The sequence below is a fragment of the Hypoxylon fragiforme genome (assembly GCF_022984875.1).
Source record: "Hypoxylon fragiforme strain CBS 206.31 chromosome Unknown GGS25scaffold_1, whole genome shotgun sequence".
Classification (NCBI taxonomy): Eukaryota; Fungi; Ascomycota; class Sordariomycetes; order Xylariales; family Hypoxylaceae; genus Hypoxylon; species Hypoxylon fragiforme.
The window spans coordinates 3505495-3525232 of record NW_026054756.1 but is presented as its reverse complement, the minus strand read 5'-3'; the positions used below and the strand labels follow the sequence as shown (position 1 = coordinate 3525232).

Below are 19738 nucleotides of genomic sequence, written 5' to 3'. Positions count from 1 at the left end.
TAGCAACGCAACACACCAACAACAGGTAGGTAGGTAGGCGAGTAGGCTATCGGGGGGGATATCCAGCCGTCCATTATCAACGACCACGTACGTACGTCCAACCGCCACGCGGATGAACACAAGCAAAATCTCCCGAAATACAGAAGAACAATAGGATTTTACATCGCCTAGTTTTCTCTGTGCGTTGCCCGAAGGAAGGTCTTCATCCGTCTCAACCTTTCTCTCTCACTCGATCACTTCCTTTCCTTCGTGTCATATGTTCCCGTTCCAATATTCATCCATCCCTTCCTCCTTCAATTATACTATGTATACACCCTTATCCGCATTCCGTCCGAAATGCCGTATGAATCACGGTGTAAAAGTGAAAAACTCTCCTTTTGCCTTGCCTGTAATGGGCAAGAAACAGGAAAGGGGGGAAGAGGTTAGGGAAAGAGGCGGAAAAAAAAATTCCATCGTAAAGTCAAGGCCATGTCTGCGAAAAAAAAACAATAGTTTTTTTGTGCAGACTTTCGTACTCCGCCGTTCGAAGTAGGTAAAACTTTTGTCTTCGTAATGCCCTCCCCTAACTCCGGGAAATTCAGAGACAAAAAAAGGGGGGAATATCAAATCATTAGAGAGGAAATAGCAACCGGAAATTAGAAAAAAAACCCCCCAATGGAAACATTACATCCATGAAATGGACATGGAGGGGGGGTCGGGTATATGCGTGTCGTGTCGTTCTCCCTCATCATCAAGGTGACAAAAAGGGATTTACAAATGCGGGAAGACGCAATACTTTCTGATGGCCTTGGGTCCGAGCTCGCTGTAAATTTGGCATGGTTAGTCTTCATATTCAAGTGGATGGGAAGGGAGAAGAAGAAAGGAAAAAGGGAAGTAGTAAAAGAAAAACGTACTTGTAATCAACGCGGGTTAAGGCCATATGGCGCTGGGCGTCCTGGGTCTGGACATCCGCGTTATGGATGCAATAAGCCAGACGGCCGCAGATGAGAGAGCCTAGGAACTGGGCCTCCTCATAGCCATTCTTGTTCCACTCTGCGAGGTAAGTGGGCAAAGGACACTGCTTGATGCTCATTGGCGTTTGTCCATGATAATGGTGACCAGACACGACTTCACCGGACGTGGAACCGGAAGCAAGCGCGGCGCCGGGTACACCGAGCGAAGCCGTCGTCGCTGCTTGGAGTAGCGGGTTGACCGAACTAGTGGTCGGGAGCTGGCCTGTGTAGGAGCCAGTAGGGGTCTGGGAACCGGTGCCAGTCGGCGTTGCCATGTTGGAGGGTAGCTCAGAGGTGAATATAGTAGCCGTACTAGGCGAGATGAGATGACGGGCGAGAAGGGTCTGCATAATGTTCTCTTTGAGACCTCGGAGACGACTTCCGTTACCAACAAAGACAATGTTATCCCAGCATGGCTGTCGTTGGTATCTCTCATCAATACTCTGGATTGTGCGATACAGGGTATCCGTGATGCGGTCAATATCGGTGCGATCTGCGAAGAGGAATCGTTCCAAGCCAATCTCAATCTCTCGTCGTACGCGCTTCGTACGTCGCTCTGTGATAGTAGCGGTGGTTGCGGGCTCTGCTGCATCGCCGCCTGCATCACCAGTGCCTTCAAGCTTGGAATCGGGCTTTGCTTCTTGGTTGATAGTCGCAGGTTCGGCTATAGACGCGTTGGTGGCGGGTGCATCGCCATTGGTAGTAGCCGCGGGAAGCGCCTGGGGAGCGCCGCTCGAGATCGGGACCTCTACGTCCTCGTGTGCTAATTCTTCGTAGAAAAATGTGTTGACCTTCTTCTTAGAATTAGGCAATCGAATTGGCTTCGCAGCCGCGGACTCAGCCTCCAAGGCCTTGTTTTGCTTCTTCAACTTGGCTTTCTCAGCCTTCTCACGTTCTTTCTTGGCAAGGAATTCTCGTGTGTTGCCGCTGGTAACAATGTTGGCCACGTCAAGAACACCTTCATCAGCCTCAAGGCCCTCGTCCATACCGTCATCGATGTCACCGCCAAGTGAGGTTAGAGAGTTAGGTTGCTCAACTACCTTAGTAGCTTCCGCGCTGGCTGGATCAGCACTGGTAGTCTGGATAGTAGGCAGAGTCACGTCTTCCGTAGGAAGGTCCATGAGCTCGTCTGCGTCGGGCGCATAGGGCAGAACCTCGCATATGGGGCTCTTCTTGAGTTGTTCAGCCATCTCGTGGGTGAAGTTTTTGTCCTTCAGAAGGGACATCAGCTTTTGGGTAAAGGCTTCTCCGCCATAGTTGTCTCCGAACTGGTTGGGGTAACCCAAGCAGCTCTCACCAACGATTTGGTAGTCGTGTATGCAGGTAATATCGACCTTCTCAAAACCAATATCCACCACTGTCATAGTAGCCCATTTGAGACCGTATTGTGCCGCGATTGCACTGTGTATCAAGCAAAGAGCCGGAGTCTTGGTCTTCTCAAAGATGTATCGTGCAATCGTCGCGCAACAGCCGCGACTCCATTGCGGCGATCCCATGAGGACAATGGGGGTGTTGTGATAAGTGGTCGTAAGCAAGCTATGAACATAGTCAATGAATGCCAGAAAGGCGTCCATGTTCACGATACAGCCAGCCTTTAGAGGATAAATTGCGCCCTCGACGCTGTCGCGATCCTCAACATACTCCCATTCATCGTCTGATTGATCGCCACTAGCACCTTCGGGGGCATCGGTCTTCTTGCGCTTGTAGATGCGATAAGGCGTGTATTCTTTGGTCTGGGGATCTTGAAACATTCGGGTGGGAATGCGATGAGTAGGGGGGGTAAGCTCGGCGCAGCCCAATTGAGCCATGGTAGTCAAGCTGCCGGGGCAGATGACAAGAACCTGCTCTTCGCGCCACTTTCCCTGCTGGCTGGCCATACTGTCGGTACTGCTTGGGGATGAGGAAGCAGCTTCGGTTGAGGCGTCAGCAGGTTGCAATTGCTGCTGCCTTTCCTTTCCCTTGCCTTCTTTGCGCGAAGTTGGCGATTGCTTGCCAAGTGAAAAGTCACCAGTTGATTTTTCGGGAGAATTGGGAAGTTCAAAGTATGGTGGAGAAGCAGTGCTGCGTTCTCGATGAGAAATTGGACTTTGACTTTGATTTTCCTCAAACTCCGTCGGTAGAGCTTCTAGCCACTGTCCAACTTGTGAAGGAAGATCGCGCGTACCGCGACTAAGGCTAGCATCAGTTGCCAGTGGCTGGTGGGCTAGTGGGGCTGGAGTGGCGCGTGGAGTGGGGCTACCAGATTGTCCCGATTCAATCGACTTGGCCCTGGAATATCTATTAATCCATGGAGCTGGAGCTTAAGTAAGGCAAGGGAATGAGATAAGATAAGAACTTACGAAGTTTCCGAAGTTTCCGACGGCTGAAACTCCGCCTGCGAGGCTCTTGGACGACGGCGACGTCGACGACCTTTAGGCCCATTCCCATTCGTTTTCTTGCGCTTTGCGCAACCCATTGTAATCAACTGTTGAAAAAGAAAAGAGTCACTAGAAAGCGGTGATTTTTCTATGTGAATATACGTTCCAATACGTGATTGATCGTTCGTCGCTCAAAAGGCGAAGCAATTTTAGAGAAAACGTTTGTTGACTTGGAAGAAAAAAATAGAAGAAATGCGGCATAAATTATTATGGTAGATGTGTGAGATAAATTGTGCGAGCTAAAAGGAACTTGTACCGCCGTATCTGCTCGTTTTAACCTGAGCTGGCGCGGCGACAGCAATGGTCAAGACCGTGCAAACCTCAGGCACCACGTTTCCCATTCCTTAGTCCCCCCATTGCCACCTACCAACCCTAACCAAAACCTCCTACACCAACCGAGCAGGGCAGGTACCTACCTGCCTGCCTGCCTGCCTGCCTAAGGGATCCAGGCGCCCATCCATCATCCCGTCGAATGAATTTCCGTTGAACAATCCATGGACACTTCCAAGGTTTGTGGGTGCAAATTTGTACAATGTATTAAGCCGTAAAAATACATATCAAGGGTATGGCTATGCTCGAGTACTCCCATCTCGCCCTAGACACTTTCTTCTTCTAACAATGAGCTCCTGCGTTGAATGTCGTGCGTAATATAGCCCCAATACCTCAAATCCGATCATTCCCTGATCATAGTGGTATCTCGTCCTTCCTTTAATCATCCCTATGCTTTCCCCTAAAACTCCGAAAGTCCCAAATCGTGAATCAAGGAAATGTTAAATATCACGTTGTCACCCCCTAGGCAACGGACACGGACACATCAGGCCCAGCCTTGAGGCTGACATGCCTATCTGACTTTGGAGATGTCTCGGCCGCGGTCGTCTCTCTTAGGGAAGATCGATTGCTGATCTTGGGGGAGTACATATTGGTGCTCTTCGATTCTGGAGTCGGAGTTGTGGGACGCTCAGTAGTCTCGGTATCTTCTCCCGTCTCTTTCAAATCATCTTCCACTTCTTCCACCAGCTTATTATCGGTTGATTCCAATCGGGCCAGTGCCTTCTCAGTGGCTCTTGGCGTAGTTGCCTCTTCTAGTTCGGCATCCAGTTCAAATTCCCGTCTTAGTGGGCTACTAATCAAGCTGTTGACATCGCTCATCTGGCTTTTTCTGAGAGACGCACGAGCCGGGCTCCTGACTGGTACCGGCGGCGCTACTCTGGCAGGAATGTTAACTCGGGAGGCCCCAATGGTTAGACGAGCTGGCGCTTTAGCCATGGCGACTTCGAACACAACAGCTTCCTCCTCGGCATCAGATTCGTCTCCATTCTCCTCTGCCTCGCCCTCAACTTCACCCTCACTATCATCGGCATTGTCTTCGGCATTGTCTTCGTCTAATGCTTCATTCTCTGTAGCATCGTGAACAGCTTCGGGGTATGTTCCTGTAGTGGTTTCTGCGTCCTCAGTAGAGATACCCATATCGTCTTCCATTTCACTTTCACTCTCCTCCTCCCCCTCCTCCGCCTCTTCCTCCACCTCCACATCTTCTTCATCATCTTCATCTTCTTCGTCTTCTTCTTGAATTGCCATCGTTGTTGTTGGTGGTTTATCGTCGAGATCGGGGAAATTTGACAGACTTCTCAAAGCACTTATGTCGATCTTAGTATAATCAATTTCAATTGGCTCTTTTACTTCTGGGACATCCTCGGTCTTTTCTGGTTGACTACCGTCTTCACTTTGGCTTTGGCTCGAGCTTGGTGTTGTCTGGGGTGTTACGAAATATGTTTGTGTACCAGCATCGGTCATCTGGCTCCGTTCGGTCGCCATTGTCTTATTAGACATATAGCTTCCTCTATTGCTTCGTGACAAATATGTATCCATACTTCGACGACTGCCTTTAGGGAAGAAGGGACTCGTGGGGCTAGGATTGAATTCGAACTGGGTACTGTCAGGTCTCAATCGCGTACCGGCTTCACGAATACCCATGCCGGCCATCTCTAAAGCTAAAACGCCGAAGGGGTCCGGATCCTCCACGTCAGGAATTCCGAAAAGTGGCGATGGAGCCATTGAGTTTGGCTCATGCGAGGCATCCGCAGGCGTCGGGTGAAAAGAAAGTTGTTCAATAAGAGCTGAATCGTAGTCATTTCTTCCTTCGGCAGCCTTCAGAACTTCGGTGAGGGCTCGCGTTTGGGGTAGGCTCTGGTTGATGTCGCCCGAGAGAATTTTGGCCACGCTTATTTTCATTCCATAAAATCTTTCATTCTCCTCAGCACGCTCGTTTACGACTATACCATCCATTTTGACTTCTGCGCTTTGTCCTTTCGCCTTCACATATACAACTGCTCGGTCGCTCAGATCGGCCCACGTGACATCGTTTTCGAGTAGGCCTACAGCGACCAAAGGACCAGCGGTCAGGCTGACATCGGTACCGAGGGTTAACCGTGGCCTACCAAAAGCCTCGAGGACGGTGAAATTGTTAATTACAAGGACGCAATCGTAGATGTCGACACCGAAAACGAAGCGCAAACTAGCTGTATGAAGCATGAGTGCGGATGGCGGAGACCATGTTCCGTCGGTTTTGCGCGCAATCAAGATGCCGCTACCTCCGGACCCCGTCGTCCATATTCCAGATCGCATCGAGGTGAAAATCGCTAGCCCGACTGCATTTTGTATGATTCTCGGGGGGATCTTTTTGTAAAACCTATGCGATGACTGATTGCTTGCCAGGGTTGAGGGGCTCCCTGGTCGGTCGTCTGGTGCTGCAAAGCCATCGTCTGTGGCGGGCAATTAGTATCCTGCTACACATGTAGTTTGCAAGGGTTGACAGTAGGAACATACTGCAGAATGACTTCAAAATGCGGGCGGCCTTGTCGCATTCTTTATCTAGTGTTTGGGGCAACAAGGCGTCTTTGCCTAATCTCGGAGTGCTGAAGCGATTGATGGGCGAGGGAATCTTATCGGCCCATCCACGAACGACATCGACACTATTTACTCGAGGAGAATGATGGCTATTGGAGTTGGTGTTGGTGCTGCTGCTGACGTTCACACTCGACCTGCTGCGATCCCACGGGAGGAGTGCGGAAACCCGCTGCATCTTTCTATGGCTGGCTGTCCTGACTCGCTGCTACTAGGAAGCACGGATCTTTACCTTCCGATGGAACGACGGATACCTATGGGCGTCCCAGAGGAAAGCCACTTCGTATTAGGAGCAAAACTACAAAGAAGCTGGTCAAATGAGGGATAGAATATGTAGTTTAAGCTTCTGCTCTCCAAGCAGGCACTAGGCCAACAACATTGGAGAGGGAGGGGGGGGAAGGAAGAGAGATGGATCGATCCAAAGTCTTGGGTCGGGAAATCTGATGATGAGACGAGAGGGGTGTGGCTTTCTGAGAAGAACTGACGACAACTCAGGCAATGGTAGGCAGTTTAGTGCCTTTTCCAGCTTGTAGGCTATAGGATTAGGACCAGAGTTGTTTTTTCACACTCTCTCATTTCTTTCTTTCTTTTCCCACTCTCTTTTTTTTTTTTTTTTTTTTCTTTTCACTGTATTGGATCTTACTGCGACTCACTGACCACTGATCAGTAGGTGCTACATACCTACCCTACCTATGTACTGTAGGTCCTACTACTAGGACAACATAACAAACCATCCGTGGGTCAGTCGATTAGGCCAGGCGGGCTGGAGCAAAGTGGCTGCAGACAAAAGTGACGTTTTGACTGGGCAAGTCAACCCCAAGCCGGCTTAAGATGCATGCGTAAATGCATGTTTAGTGGAGCTAAGGCCAAGATGAGCAGGGGTTGGAGAGGATTAGAGAGGGTTAGACAGGGTTAGGCAGGCTAAACTTGGCACCCTCGGCAAGCCAGGGCCAGGGGCAAGAAAGAAATCTTGGGAAACCTTTACCTCATTGGGGCAGTCAACTAATTTTGAGCGGGGGTCGCCGCTCTGCCGGCGAGTTTTTGGAAATTCAGGAACGACTGAGATGTATGTACATGTATGCCAGATACCTAGTACATAAGTACTACTGTACTACATGGAATACATACTGCTATGTGTACATGTACCTAGTATGTACTAACTAACTTGGAACTACGAGGTACTAGGTAGGTATGTAGTATGTATTGACAATTGTCAAGATTGATTGTCAAGGCGCCGCGTCACAAAGGATCAGTTGTCTGTGGTACCGTTCCGTACTTTTCTTTGCAACATTGAAACGCTTTCATCTATGTAATGTACATCAAATCCGATCCGATACACTTATCTAACTACCTGGTACCTGGTATAGTGTATACCATATATATTGTATGTAAGGAAAAAGCAAAAAAGCAAAGTTTGACGAAATCTTGATCCTATGTAAGTTATGTATGTATGTAGATTTCAGCAATGAGAGTACATAGCAGGTATGTTTCCCTACCTTGGCCTTTAGGTATACCTACATATAATAAGACTTTAGACTTTTCAGAAACAAGAGTGAAACAAGTGGAAATGCTCATCCAAATTAGGTAGCTTTTAATAGAGGACTTTTAAACAATCTTCTTAGTTGTTAAGGCATTAGGATATCTTAACCCAACAAAGACATTAAAATGGAGTGCTTTATCATGCAATAATTAATAGTGTACTAGTATCAATTTTAAGTTCGTTTTTGATAACAATTCCATCCCTTCTCTTATTGACGAGACTCGGGGATCTCGAGTTGATGATCGACATGGACATGGAACCCCTGTTTGATGAATCGAGAAAAGGAAAAGAAGAAAAAAAGAAAGAAAAAAGATACGGAATACTTTCCACATTCTTAAACTCGATTTGCTTTTTTTTTCTTGCTGTTTTAGTCTTAAGAAGATAAACTGCTGAACTGCTAAACTGCTAAAGTACAGATTAGTTTCCTCTTTCTTCGTTCTTAAACGGTTCTTCGTTCTGCTATCCTAGGTAATATGTACAAGTTGCATAGAGCTAGCCGCGTATTCAAATCTTGCGCTACTGCTGGGATCGATGCTAAAGAAGTAATAGTACTACATAGCAACCATCCGGGTCCATCCCAAGATTCCCAAGATTCCCAAGTTCCCAAAGGTCACTTTGGATCTAGGTTACCTTACTAAAAAGGTTCGGATGTCTTAGGCGCATATACATACCTGACCAGGCTGACCTACTATGTATGCGATGGATGATCATGGATAAATGATGTTGGTTTGCATTCGCGCTCACGGGACAAACGTCCCTGCCAAGCCCGTTCCAAGTCCATTGACACATGGGCGCCTGCAGCAGTTGCAGCTCGCTCTCTGATCCCGAGGACACGACATGAAACTTGGTGGTCTACTATTAGACAAACCGTTTGATCAGCCATGAGCTCTACATATGTAGATATCCAGATGTCTCCCCAGATGTCTCCATGACCTATATACATACTGTGCTGTATGCTCAACTACTACATGTATGTTGAAGTCTTTCAATGTTGGGTTAAGTTGTCAAATACATATTACATGTAAGGCATACATATACATTTATATCATATACATATATATCATATATGTGCTTACATTGAAGTTACCATATGCATGGACATACATATATATCTGAACCTTGGAAGTGCAACGTACACACACACATTTACATACCTAGTACATACATACATATAATGTACGTGGGTGTCATTTCAAAGGGATCCCCCCAATATCTTTTAATTTAATAAGATTCTTAAGGATGTTTGGCATGCAGTGCGCTGAGCTCAACCCAATATATTCGCGGGGGGAACCCATTCGGGATCGAACGAAAGCGATGCCTCATATGACTTCAGCTTCCCATTGAGCTACATTGAGCCCATCACGCCCATTGGAGTGCCTACCTAGGTAAGTGTATTACGATGACGATCACAGTCATGTGCCCATTTCATCAGTCGTTTACGAGGTTGACTCTTTTCTGGGAATGACCCATCAAATCATGCCTACTTTAAGTACATATTACCATATTACACACATATACAGCACTCGCGTGATACGAGCTCGAGGCCATCTTTCTTTTCTTCGCAGTGTTCACGCAGCCTACTACAATGTATGTATGGTAGCTTTTGGTAGGGCACCTTACCTTACCTTACTTACGTATTTTAAACATTTGATCTTTAAATGACCTCTTTTTTTTAGTTTCCGCCAGCTCCGTTTTCCGGTCCACCCACCAAATGGATGGATCTTACATACTCCCCGTCATTGGCGCCAAAGGTTTTTCGATATCTGAGAAACAAAAAAATTTTGTCTAGAAAATCTACTCAGAGAGTAAAAATAGGAGTCTACTAGTTAGAGTTTAAAACTTCCGAACATCATGAACAGACAAAACAGACAGACCTGAGCACGGCGCTGTATTACATGCTCTCTCTCCTCCTCGCACATACATAACTAGCTGTTAAACCTCCAAGTTATTCACCGAAAACGGACTTTTGCAAGGGTTCAGCTGGCTGGCCCTGTCACAAGCAATATATATATATATATGTGTGTATGTATGTATGTATGCATGTATGTATGTCATCCATAGTAAGCGGAGTATTTTATATATTATTATTCTTAATTGTTACAACCCGCCTCCAACTTGCATACATGGAATGGGGGCACGACAGTTAATTAGTTTGAAAAGAATAGGTACTAGGTACCTAATATACGACGAACTCGAGGAGGCCCTGAAGTCGCCGGAAAATACCTGCGGCGTTTACGGCGTCTGCGCCAAAACCTCACCCCTGTGAATCTCCTCCACCCTTTTTTTTCCCTCTCTCTTTCCTGTCCCTTCCTCGTGCTGTTCGGCCGAACGCCACAATGGTACTTAATGATAATAATATCCAATCTCTCCTCCAAGATGCTACTCCCTCCTTGTAGTATGCACTTAGAGTTTCGGATACATAAAACACCACATGGCTCATGCATACTAATAACTAAGGGACATCTCTAGTTTGCAAAGTGGTGCCAGCACTGCCTAGTACTAGGCAATACCTATATTATCTAACCTAGTACATAATGTAAATAAATAGCAGTAAAGTAAACCAATGGCTACCGTCCGTCCTAGCCACCGGAACTGTTCCTGGCGTGGATGGGGGGCAACTAACTTTAGCATCTTCAACGGCCTCCAGGGCCAAGAGAACAACGGGGCGAGGCTATACCTACCTACTACACACTGCACAGCTCAGCCAACTCAGCTGCAAATGCTTAGCTACATACATATGTAGCGTAACAGCCGACCTTTCCCGAAAGAAAAACTCGGCCGGGTGCTACTTTAACTTTAAGTCCTTCCTCTCGGCCGTTAAAAAAAAGAAAAGACCCCATCGATCTAGAATTGCTTCGTGACACTCAATACCAACAAGCCCAGGCCAGGGGACTTTTTTTTTGGTTTTTTTTCAAACGAAACATGAACAGCGTTGTATGTATGTACATACATGACACGAACTCACTGAGCCGCCTACCGACTAACCAAGCCCCGACTGTTTTTTTTTTACATCCGTAGCTAGGAACTAGTTTCCCCCCCCCCTCATGGAACCCTCCTTTTCCAACGATCTCCTAGGAAAGGAGTAGGCTACGTACGCGTAGTGAAGTAGATACTAGCATACGTAATGAATCCGGAGTACATAGTTAGCGTGCCAAAATTCAAGATAACGACGGCATCTAGAACTATTACTTGCAAAGTCAAAACAAGTGCAAAGCAGTCTAAATTCATATAATCTTCATCATGCTATCCAGCCAACAAACTGTATACAATCTGCATATTCCGCCCTGTTTTATCTTCATATCCTTGAATGATGTTGCCCTATACATCCCATCACCCATACGTTGTCGTCGTTATATATAGATTAATGAAAGAAAAAAAAGCCTCATTATCATCATCTGCAATCCTCGGCTATCCGGATCGAAACATGAGCATAAAAATCACAAACAATGTCCACAAATATTCGCTATACCCTAATGCGTGTGCGTTCCTAGGTAGGCTATCCCTCCGTCTTCCAAAACCCACCAAAGGATGAAAATAAAAAGGAACCGGGAAAGCATTGCCGTGAGCAGAAATCCCCGAAAAGGTGCGCCCGTCCATGAAGAAAAAGCAAGCAATTTTGACCGAAGAGGGTGAGCCATGCCAGTCATCTCGAACGCCGGTACAATGATATGTTGCTGGCCCTTTCTATATAAAATGATTCCTCTTTCCTTCCGGTTGACCCCTCTATCATTTCCATTTCCGTGAAAACACCAACATAGGAGGAAGAGGAGAAAAAGAAAAAGAAGAAGAGTATTGTCGTTTGTCATCATCGTCGTCGCACATGCGTATCCCAGTTTTCTCTCCTCCTGTCCTCGAATCATCAGATCCATTCTTTGAGTACGGTATGGCTGTAACGTGGAGATATCTTGTGCACCCTTCACGCCATGTCACTTCTCCCAGTCCGACGACGCAAGGTGAGCAGTGCATACGTGCGACCACCTTCAACTAGCAAGTGAGATACTTGCTCCATCCTCGAGTATATTTTCAATAATCGTCTTGCTCCACCAGAGCAGTCTTGGGATAGGGCCCCCCGAAGAGGACGTAGTGCTCAAATGGCTGGCAGTTGATGGTCCTGCGTGAACTTCGCACCCATCGGGGGCGAGGGAGTTCCTCCCAATTTTCGTTAGTCAGCGGGTAGAAGTTGTAGGCTTCGTGCGAGGGGAGGTCCTGGTGCTCGCATTCGAAAATACCCTCGAGATGGAGTCGCTCCAGCTTGGGCAATTTTGCGCGTAGGCCTGTGAAGAGTGATTTGAAAGTCCCCTCGTATAGGTGGATCCCCCCAAGTGACACCTCAACAGGTTTGGCAAGCCCCCGACCACCAAGGCGCAGTCGGAGTAGAGTAGCTCCGTGCCGTGCGAGGAAGTCCTTGAGGTCGTCCTCTTCGCAGGAGACGCCTTCCAGAGTCAGGTCGGTGAGCTGCTTGTATGTGAAGTCGTAAAATAGTTCCCGGAACGATAGGGCAAACTTGGAGTTTTCGCTCGTGTAGGGATGGAACGCGAGCTTGAATTTGCGTAGCTGTTTAGCGAGTTGGAGGATACGGCCTAATCCGTTCACAGCCCTAAAGGCTGACCCGGGACCCTGGAGCCCGGATGGGTCCAGAGTCAAGTTGAGACTGTGTAGAGCATTGAAAGATTGAGCATGCGTATACCAATGTGTTCGATGATGAGGCAGGCGGAAGATCTCAAGCGGCATGCGATCGACCTTGAAAGATAGTAACGGAATGCCATGCAGTGCGAATATGATGGCGTCTAAATTGCTATATGTCTGGGGTCGATCTAGTTTCCTGCAATTGGGAGAGTCGAAAACTTCCCTTAGTAGGTCGTTTTCAAGCGGGCATCGAGTGAATGTAATCTCCAGGTCCTTGAGATTTGGAAGTGCAGAGCATGCCTCTCGAAGGTCATCGGCCCTCAGGTACAATGGGCCAATAGCTTTGCGACCCTTTTCGATCCTGTCGAACTCCTGTCTAGCCGAGCCCATAAGCGCATTGCGTTGGTCTGAGGGTGTGATGAAGTGTTGAAACCTATGAAGAAAAGTGAGCAAAGATCTATTCACTCCGAAATCTACGAGGTATTGTTGTTGTGTGATATACGACACATAAGTAATTCATGGCAGTCATCGGTGATTAGGGGGCAGCTGTGGGACTTAAACCGGCGATATAAATTCTAAAAAGGGTAACTAACGGTGATGTACTCCAAGCATCATAATATGATAGCTCTCCGAGGAAAATGCAAATAGACGTGATACTTCCTCTCAGACGGTCGTTGAGTGCAATAGAATGTAGTCGGTCTATATCATTTCTCCAACCAACAGCGGTGAACTTGGGAGAGAGCAAGTACTCGTAGCCAACATCGGCCAAGATTCGAGTGACTTGTCGAAGAGACCTGACCGACTTTGGGTCGCAATGAGAGAAGACAAGCCTCAAAAGCTCGACGGGAAGAGTATCCATAAAGAAGAATGTGTAGATGGACAAGAGGGACAGGCCAAACTATACGGGTGATATGAGAGGAAAGAGGAGGAAAAGCAGTAGCAGTAAGTGGCAGCAGGAATACGAGGAAGACCAATCGAGTATGGTATGATATGGAGTTGTAAATATAAGCAGGAGGTTTACGTATGAAGCCCAAAGTCCGCCAGTTCAGAGAGTCTGAAAAAGGAACAAAACGCCGTAACAGACGAGATAGAAGCCGAGGATTTAAAAGAATGAAAATCCAGGATCTCCTACACGTTCCCAAGAATTTTTTCTACTTGGAAGGGGTGGTTGATAAATAAGGTAGCGAGAATCGACGTATCCCGTACTCAACGAAATGGCGGAGTGTTGTATGTTTGGTGCATCTTTCTGCAACGAGCCTTTCCGATTCTGGGACAAAGGGAAAAGACCGCACCAACTATCGGTGAGAATGAGACACACATATACAATGTACTAATTACACTACTAGGTATGGTATTATGACGGACAACAGCATGAACTAGAAGGTAAGAAAGGAGAAGTGTTAAAAAAAGAAAAAAAAATTAAAAAAATAATAATGATTATAATATCGAAATGTTTCGTTGTGAATATGGGTCCATGAACAGCAACCTGCTTCGAGGGCTGAAAGGATTTCGCAAGGTGAGATGGCGGTAAGCCAAGGCACCCTTGCACGACAATGACAGATTCTGAGTACGGTGAAGGACAAGTCTTGGGGAAAAAGAGCTTGCAAACTGTAAAAAAAAAGATTGTATACATATGTATGTAATAATCCCAGCAACTGTGTCACTAAATACATACTACTACTACTCATGTCAGTACTCATGTCAGTACTCACTTCCTGCTCAAAGAGTCAAAGTTCAAATGTTCCTGCTCAGTTCCTGCATTAGACCTTGCTCAAGAGGCGGAACTTGCACCGTCTAGAATATCTTGGCAAACTGTATTATTTAGCACCGCCAGACTGTACCATTCCCGGGGGTCCTGATTCGTTGTGTTCAATTGTCAACCCTTGGCCAACCCTGCCTATTATGTACATACAGTCATAATACCTGGGCAATAGATACATAGATACCTACTACCTCCCCCAACTTCCTCCCCCAACTCGATTCAAGTTTAGCGGGACAAGGGACAGCAGTCACAACACAGCTCAGCAACTTTGAACAGCGGTGGCGTTCTTTCTTCAACGGTATTACATACATAGTACCCCTAGGTACAAAGCTGCAAGCCATCAAATTACCATTGAACCCCCCCTGTTTATCTTTCCATCTGCCGATATGTCTGTCTGTTATTAGACCTTAACTAGACCAGGACGAATATGTATTCACCAAAGGGAAAAGAAAAGAAAGAAAGAAATGACATGGTGAAGTACATATGTAGGTGGTATCCATGGATACATACTGTACCACTACCACATACTAGTAGGTAGGATTATGTAGTCTTGAGGCAGTCATGACTCCTCAGCTAGCCCTTACCATGTTTTTCTCTCTCTCTCTCTCTTAGAACCATTATGCCCTAAAAACGATATTGAAGAACCATCATGAATCCCTCAAAACGACCAGTCCAGAATACTGTACGTACTAACCTACTGGGTAAGTAAAGCCGCGGACAACATAACAAACCCCAACCAACGCCCCTGAAGCCCTGAGTACCGAATAGACCTAACATAATAGTCAAGTTTATAGCCTGCCGTGCCTCGCCTTGAATACGGCCACTTTGTCATCGTAAAACAGTATCTCACGTAAACGAAGCCGTGCTGCTGACCCAGCCGAGTCTCCCTCCTGAATCGACTCCGTCTCAGACTCAGCGTCATCAGATACATCCGTGAAATCATCCCCAGCGTCTGTAGGGCTTGCATTAGTATTGTCATCGTTCACATCGTCATCGTCTTCCGTCTCTTCGTCAGCCTCACTGCCGTCATCCTCATTGTCATCGTCCATGTCGATCACGATGGCACCGTTTCCATGGTGATTCCCGTTGAGCCCGGCATCGGAAATCCCGTTCCTGATATCGTTTGGCCGGGTCTCTAATATTTCATAGCATTTCGTACCTATCCCTACGTAACAAAGTTGAATCTCCGGCCGCAGGGTGATAATGTCGACAAGCTGAAGTGCAAGCTCCTTGGGCTCGAAATTGCCCGAAATGTGCTCCGATAAGTGGGAGATGTGTAAGGAGCGAAGCTGGGGAATGTTTGGAAGCCTTTGAAGGAATGGATGCTGTAGAGATATTTCGTCAGCTTTCAATAGTGGGCACGGCTGCGGTTAGCTCGGAGCAGTCTTTGCTTTTTAATTGCTTACCCAGTCCTTATAATCAAATGCTGCAGAGAGCTCCTTCAAATTGGGCATTCGTCCGCTAGTGATGTAGGAGACCATATCACTACTAAGCACCCAGCTAGCCCAACGACGCCCGTCTCCCAACACCTCTGAACTATCAAGTAATAGTTTCTTAAGACTTGATCGGTGGCGCTTTATCGCGCCTTTGAATATTTGGTCGAGCTTGACAGCCGGAGAAGGCGTTCGTCGTCGGTCCTGCAAGAAAAGTACCTCAAGACTATTCGGTGCTAGAGTTTCCTTAACGAAACTTATGAGGCTACTACAAGTGTTATCCGTATGAATATATTTGAGAGCCAAGTGATACTGAGTTGGAGTGCCAGCAGGCGAGCCATGAGTCGGCGCTGTAGGGTGAAACTGCCTCCTGAGTGTTCTCCATAGGTGCTCGACGAGCAGGCAATCTAGGATTGTGAGGCTAGTGAGGACACTCCAGTCTATAGCTTTGGTACAGACCTGCAACGAAAGCGGGACCCTTTCAAGCTCGAGGGTCTCTAGCTGGAGTTTCCCGTCAAGGCGTTTCCTCTGTCCATGTAAGGCATTGGTTTTCTGCGTTGAAATCCTCGTTGCATCGGATTGCCGCGGGCTCTGCGGGTGTGTTTGGCCGGTCATTGAAACAGCCGTAGTAGGCATGAACGGTGGTGGTACGCCATTGACACTTGATGAGCCAAATTCTTCGCCACCGCTAAACTGCGATCCGGCGTTCTGATCTGGAGCTGGATCAGTTGCCTCCTTCTCTTGCGTCTTTAGAGGTTTTCGTCGGATGTCATATATTCGGCCGACTAGCACCCCAAGCACTCCTCCTAGCCGCCTTTCGCCGATGCGACTTTCCCCGGGCCATTGAGCTTCGTGGTCGACTTGTTGAAGAATAGAGCTATCCCAGGGATGCGCAAAGTCGGACAGGTATACCTTATGAGACATCCCGACCCGAAGTTCTCGGAGGCAAGACTTTGAGCGCTCGATAAGCACAGACATCTCATCAAGATATGCAAGTTCATCAATGTCCAGTACCGTCAAGCTCTTTAAAGGTGGTAGCACGCTGAATGTTGGGTACTCGACGTTACTCTCGGAGTATTTAATCGGCGATATCACAGGTGGTTGATAATCGTTCGGGAGGGTAGTCCCTATGAGGGTTACTATGTCGCCGATGGGCGGAAGAGGTAATGGCGGCGGCGGCGGCGGCTGGATGGGACTGGACGCGGACGAGGAAGCATCTGGGATTTCCGAGTTGTCATGCCAACGAACCCAGATTTTCTCCAATTTGTGTTCGCCCTCTGAGTAATGATCCTGGAGAGACGCAAGAGCCATGAAGACTTCGGACAGGACTCCAGTTGGCATGTCCCAAACAAAGGTCTCCAGATTGATCATCTTACCGACAGCTATCGCTACTAAGGTTCCTAGCATCTTTCCGGCCTCCTTATTAACCATGTATTCTGCTGTCCAATCCTTCGGTCCGTTTCCAAGCGAGAATTTACGCGTATATTTTGCGTACTGATTGTCGATGAGCCTCTCGGAGGGCTTCAGTTTTCCTAGAGAACTGCCTCGCAACCATCTTGCTCTCTGGGCGAACTTGCTACCTAGACACAATGTAGCTAGTCCATAGGTCAGCGCATCTACGTTTTTGCTATCAGATTGTGGCACAGTGTCATCTGGCCAGACAATGTCGAAACGAGCATAGATATGCGGTATTGTAAGATAATAGAGCTTAGAGTTCGTCAAAGCCAACGAGGTCAAGTCATTCGTATGAGTAACCTAGAGCGTAGAGGTCAGCAGAGCCTGTAGAGTTCATAGGAGAAGATAGTAGCTAACCTCCTTCACGATAAGCCTAAGTATATCAACGGGTAGGTCAAGAAGCTGCAATGGTCTAGGTTTGGCTTTTATGGCCTCCCACTCACGCCCCTTGCCTCTAAGAAGCCTGGTCAAGTTAGGTACGGGCGACTCGCGTGCAATATCAGACGATGAAGATTCTGGTAGATGTTGGCCATTTTCTTGTCTTGTTTGCGAATGCGAAACTGCCAGTTCCTTCAGGTTGGAGTGACTTGAATCCGCGCTGTTAGCCATGTTGATTCTGGATGATCACTTGTCCTAACTATATTGTCATGCTAGAGGCGCCGTGCGTCACCGAATCGCATGCTGTCGAGAATAGCAACTGCGGGTAGGTCAAGGATATTATTTGTATTGTGTTGTGTATTAGACGTGAGGGGTGGGAGGAAGTCGAGGCGCCAGATTGATCGTCGCGCGGGGATGTTCGATGACTCGGATAGCTTCAACTGCTTGATACCTACCTAACCTAGGTAGTTAGTAGCGAAAGCCTCGCAACTACATATAATTATGTAGGCGATAATATGAAGGTGACAGATGGCTGACAGGCAAAAGTGTACCTAGGTAGGTAGGTTGTTGTCGTAATCGTAGATACCTACTTATCCAATACCTATGACAAGTATCGGCAAGGGCTGTGCTCTAGATGAACGATTTAACAGCTTGAGCTAGACAATATAACAAAGAGGATGATTATTCCAATGAAGTGAAAGAATCCTAAATGCGAGTCTAGTAGTTACTAGGTAGTCGCAAAGTAATGAAAATTGTCGATGTTGTAATCTCGCGGGTTCGTGATGAATTTGTGATTAACGCAAATAGTAAAATATTAAAAGTAATTACGATGTAAAGGCTGGTAGGTTAAAGTTGTTAATCCAACCTAGGTGAGGGTTGCCGCCTAGGATCGTTCTTGACAATGGAGAGGAAAGGCTAACCTACCTAGGTAGTTCAAAGGTAGAATGGCATGAACTCTTTTGATTGGTCTGTTGCATGGCGGATAATGGGGGAAATCGGGGGATATGGCGAGTAAGAACTTAAGGTTTTGGCACTTAACTCGAAATGGGACAACGAGAACCCGCAATCTTGATTATCGATAACATCTCCACCTGACAATCTCAAGTGCCTAGGTACACAGTACTAAGTACCTATAATAACTTCAATGTTGAACATTCAATGTTGAACATACACGTGCATGTAATTGGAAGTCTACATGTACATAGGTCATACAGACGAGACCGTGATATCAACACTTCAGTCGAGGATAAATGAGCTTCAAGCATCCAAGATCGCCTCTTCAATATCATTATCGAAGTTGGCACGTAGCATGTGAGCCTGCCTAGTACCTACTATGCATGTGCAATACAATTACCATGTATACCTGGCAGACAACCTTGAAGCGAGGTCGTTGATGCCTGGAGGAGGTATGTATGATTGCATTACATACCTACGTATATACATACATAGCTTCACAGTTGACTCATCTCAACATTTTATATGCACATACATCATGGATACATACATGTAGTGCATATGTAGTATATATGGATACAAAATACGACCTACATACATACCTACATATGTCCCTATGGTGTTCCTCGACACATTCGATGTTCTATCGAAATTAAACGTGTAAACTTCGAGGATCTGAACATACTATACATACCTGGTAGTAGGTTAGGTACTAAGATACACAACCCTTTGAGTTCAATGTTACATTTGAGGTATTGATGTATTGATGCCCACTACCTTGAATACTACATACATATATACATATGTAGTATAGTCTCGAAATATGTATGTCATGTATTTCAAAATGCCCGTTCAATGTTCAAAGAAACATTGAAGGAGCCACTTTGGCACATTAGCACGAAAATCAACGGCGTGCTTTAGTCGTATGTATAGCAATTAGGCATTGCTGCTTGCCTATTTCGACAAGTACACATTGTAAGTTGCAACCCGAGCCCCTCCATGCCAGGTGATGCCCCGCACCTCTATTTAGGTAGGTACCTTGGGTATCCATGTATACATAGTACGGTATTAGTAGGTACCACATGTGCAGTTGACCAACTTGACCCAGATAAGTTGTACCTACCCTCGATTTACCAAGGTTATTATCCTTATCCTTTGCAACAAAGCTTCCTCTCCGTCCTTCCCCTTCCTCCTTATTATTCTCACGAGCCCTCACGAGCCCTCCCAGCCTCTTCTCTTCCTATCCCTTATATCAACATCTTGACTGCTCAGCTTAA

The 19738-nt window shown here is 46.8% G+C and overlaps 4 protein-coding genes across 4 annotated transcripts; all 4 read right to left on the bottom strand.

Moving 5' to 3' along the window:
• Positions 1–641: 641 nt before the first annotated feature.
• Positions 642–3824, bottom strand: GGS25DRAFT_53505 (uncharacterized protein). Its single transcript, XM_049265834.1, has 3 exons — positions 3332–3824; positions 894–3260; positions 642–802 (listed from the first exon to the last, which is right to left on the bottom strand). The coding sequence occupies exons 1-3, from the start codon at positions 3445–3447 to the stop codon at positions 751–753; spliced, it is 2535 nt and encodes an 844-aa protein (XP_049121834.1). The 5' UTR covers positions 3448–3824; the 3' UTR covers positions 642–750.
• GGS25DRAFT_53530 (uncharacterized protein) lies at positions 3825–6848 on the bottom strand. The gene is made up of 2 exons (XM_049265835.1): positions 6236–6848; positions 3825–6171 (listed from the first exon to the last, which is right to left on the bottom strand). Exons 1-2 carry the CDS (start codon positions 6489–6491, stop codon positions 4202–4204), a joined length of 2226 nt encoding a protein of 741 aa, XP_049121833.1. The 5' UTR covers positions 6492–6848; the 3' UTR covers positions 3825–4201.
• Positions 6849–11876: 5028 nt separating this feature from the next.
• GGS25DRAFT_517346 (uncharacterized protein) lies at positions 11877–13338 on the bottom strand (the record flags this gene model as incomplete). Its single annotated transcript, XM_049263374.1, has 2 exons — positions 11877–12912; positions 13073–13338. 2 exons carry the CDS (start codon positions 13336–13338, stop codon positions 11877–11879), a joined length of 1302 nt encoding a protein of 433 aa, XP_049121832.1.
• Positions 13339–14504: 1166 nt separating this feature from the next.
• Positions 14505–18476, bottom strand: GGS25DRAFT_471991 (uncharacterized protein). The gene is made up of 4 exons (XM_049259393.1): positions 18045–18476; positions 17487–17962; positions 15648–17429; positions 14505–15566 (listed from the first exon to the last, which is right to left on the bottom strand). Exons 2-4 carry the CDS (start codon positions 17736–17738, stop codon positions 15030–15032), a joined length of 2571 nt encoding a protein of 856 aa, XP_049121831.1. The 5' UTR covers positions 17739–17962; positions 18045–18476; the 3' UTR covers positions 14505–15029.
• Positions 18477–19738: the final 1262 nt, after the last annotated feature.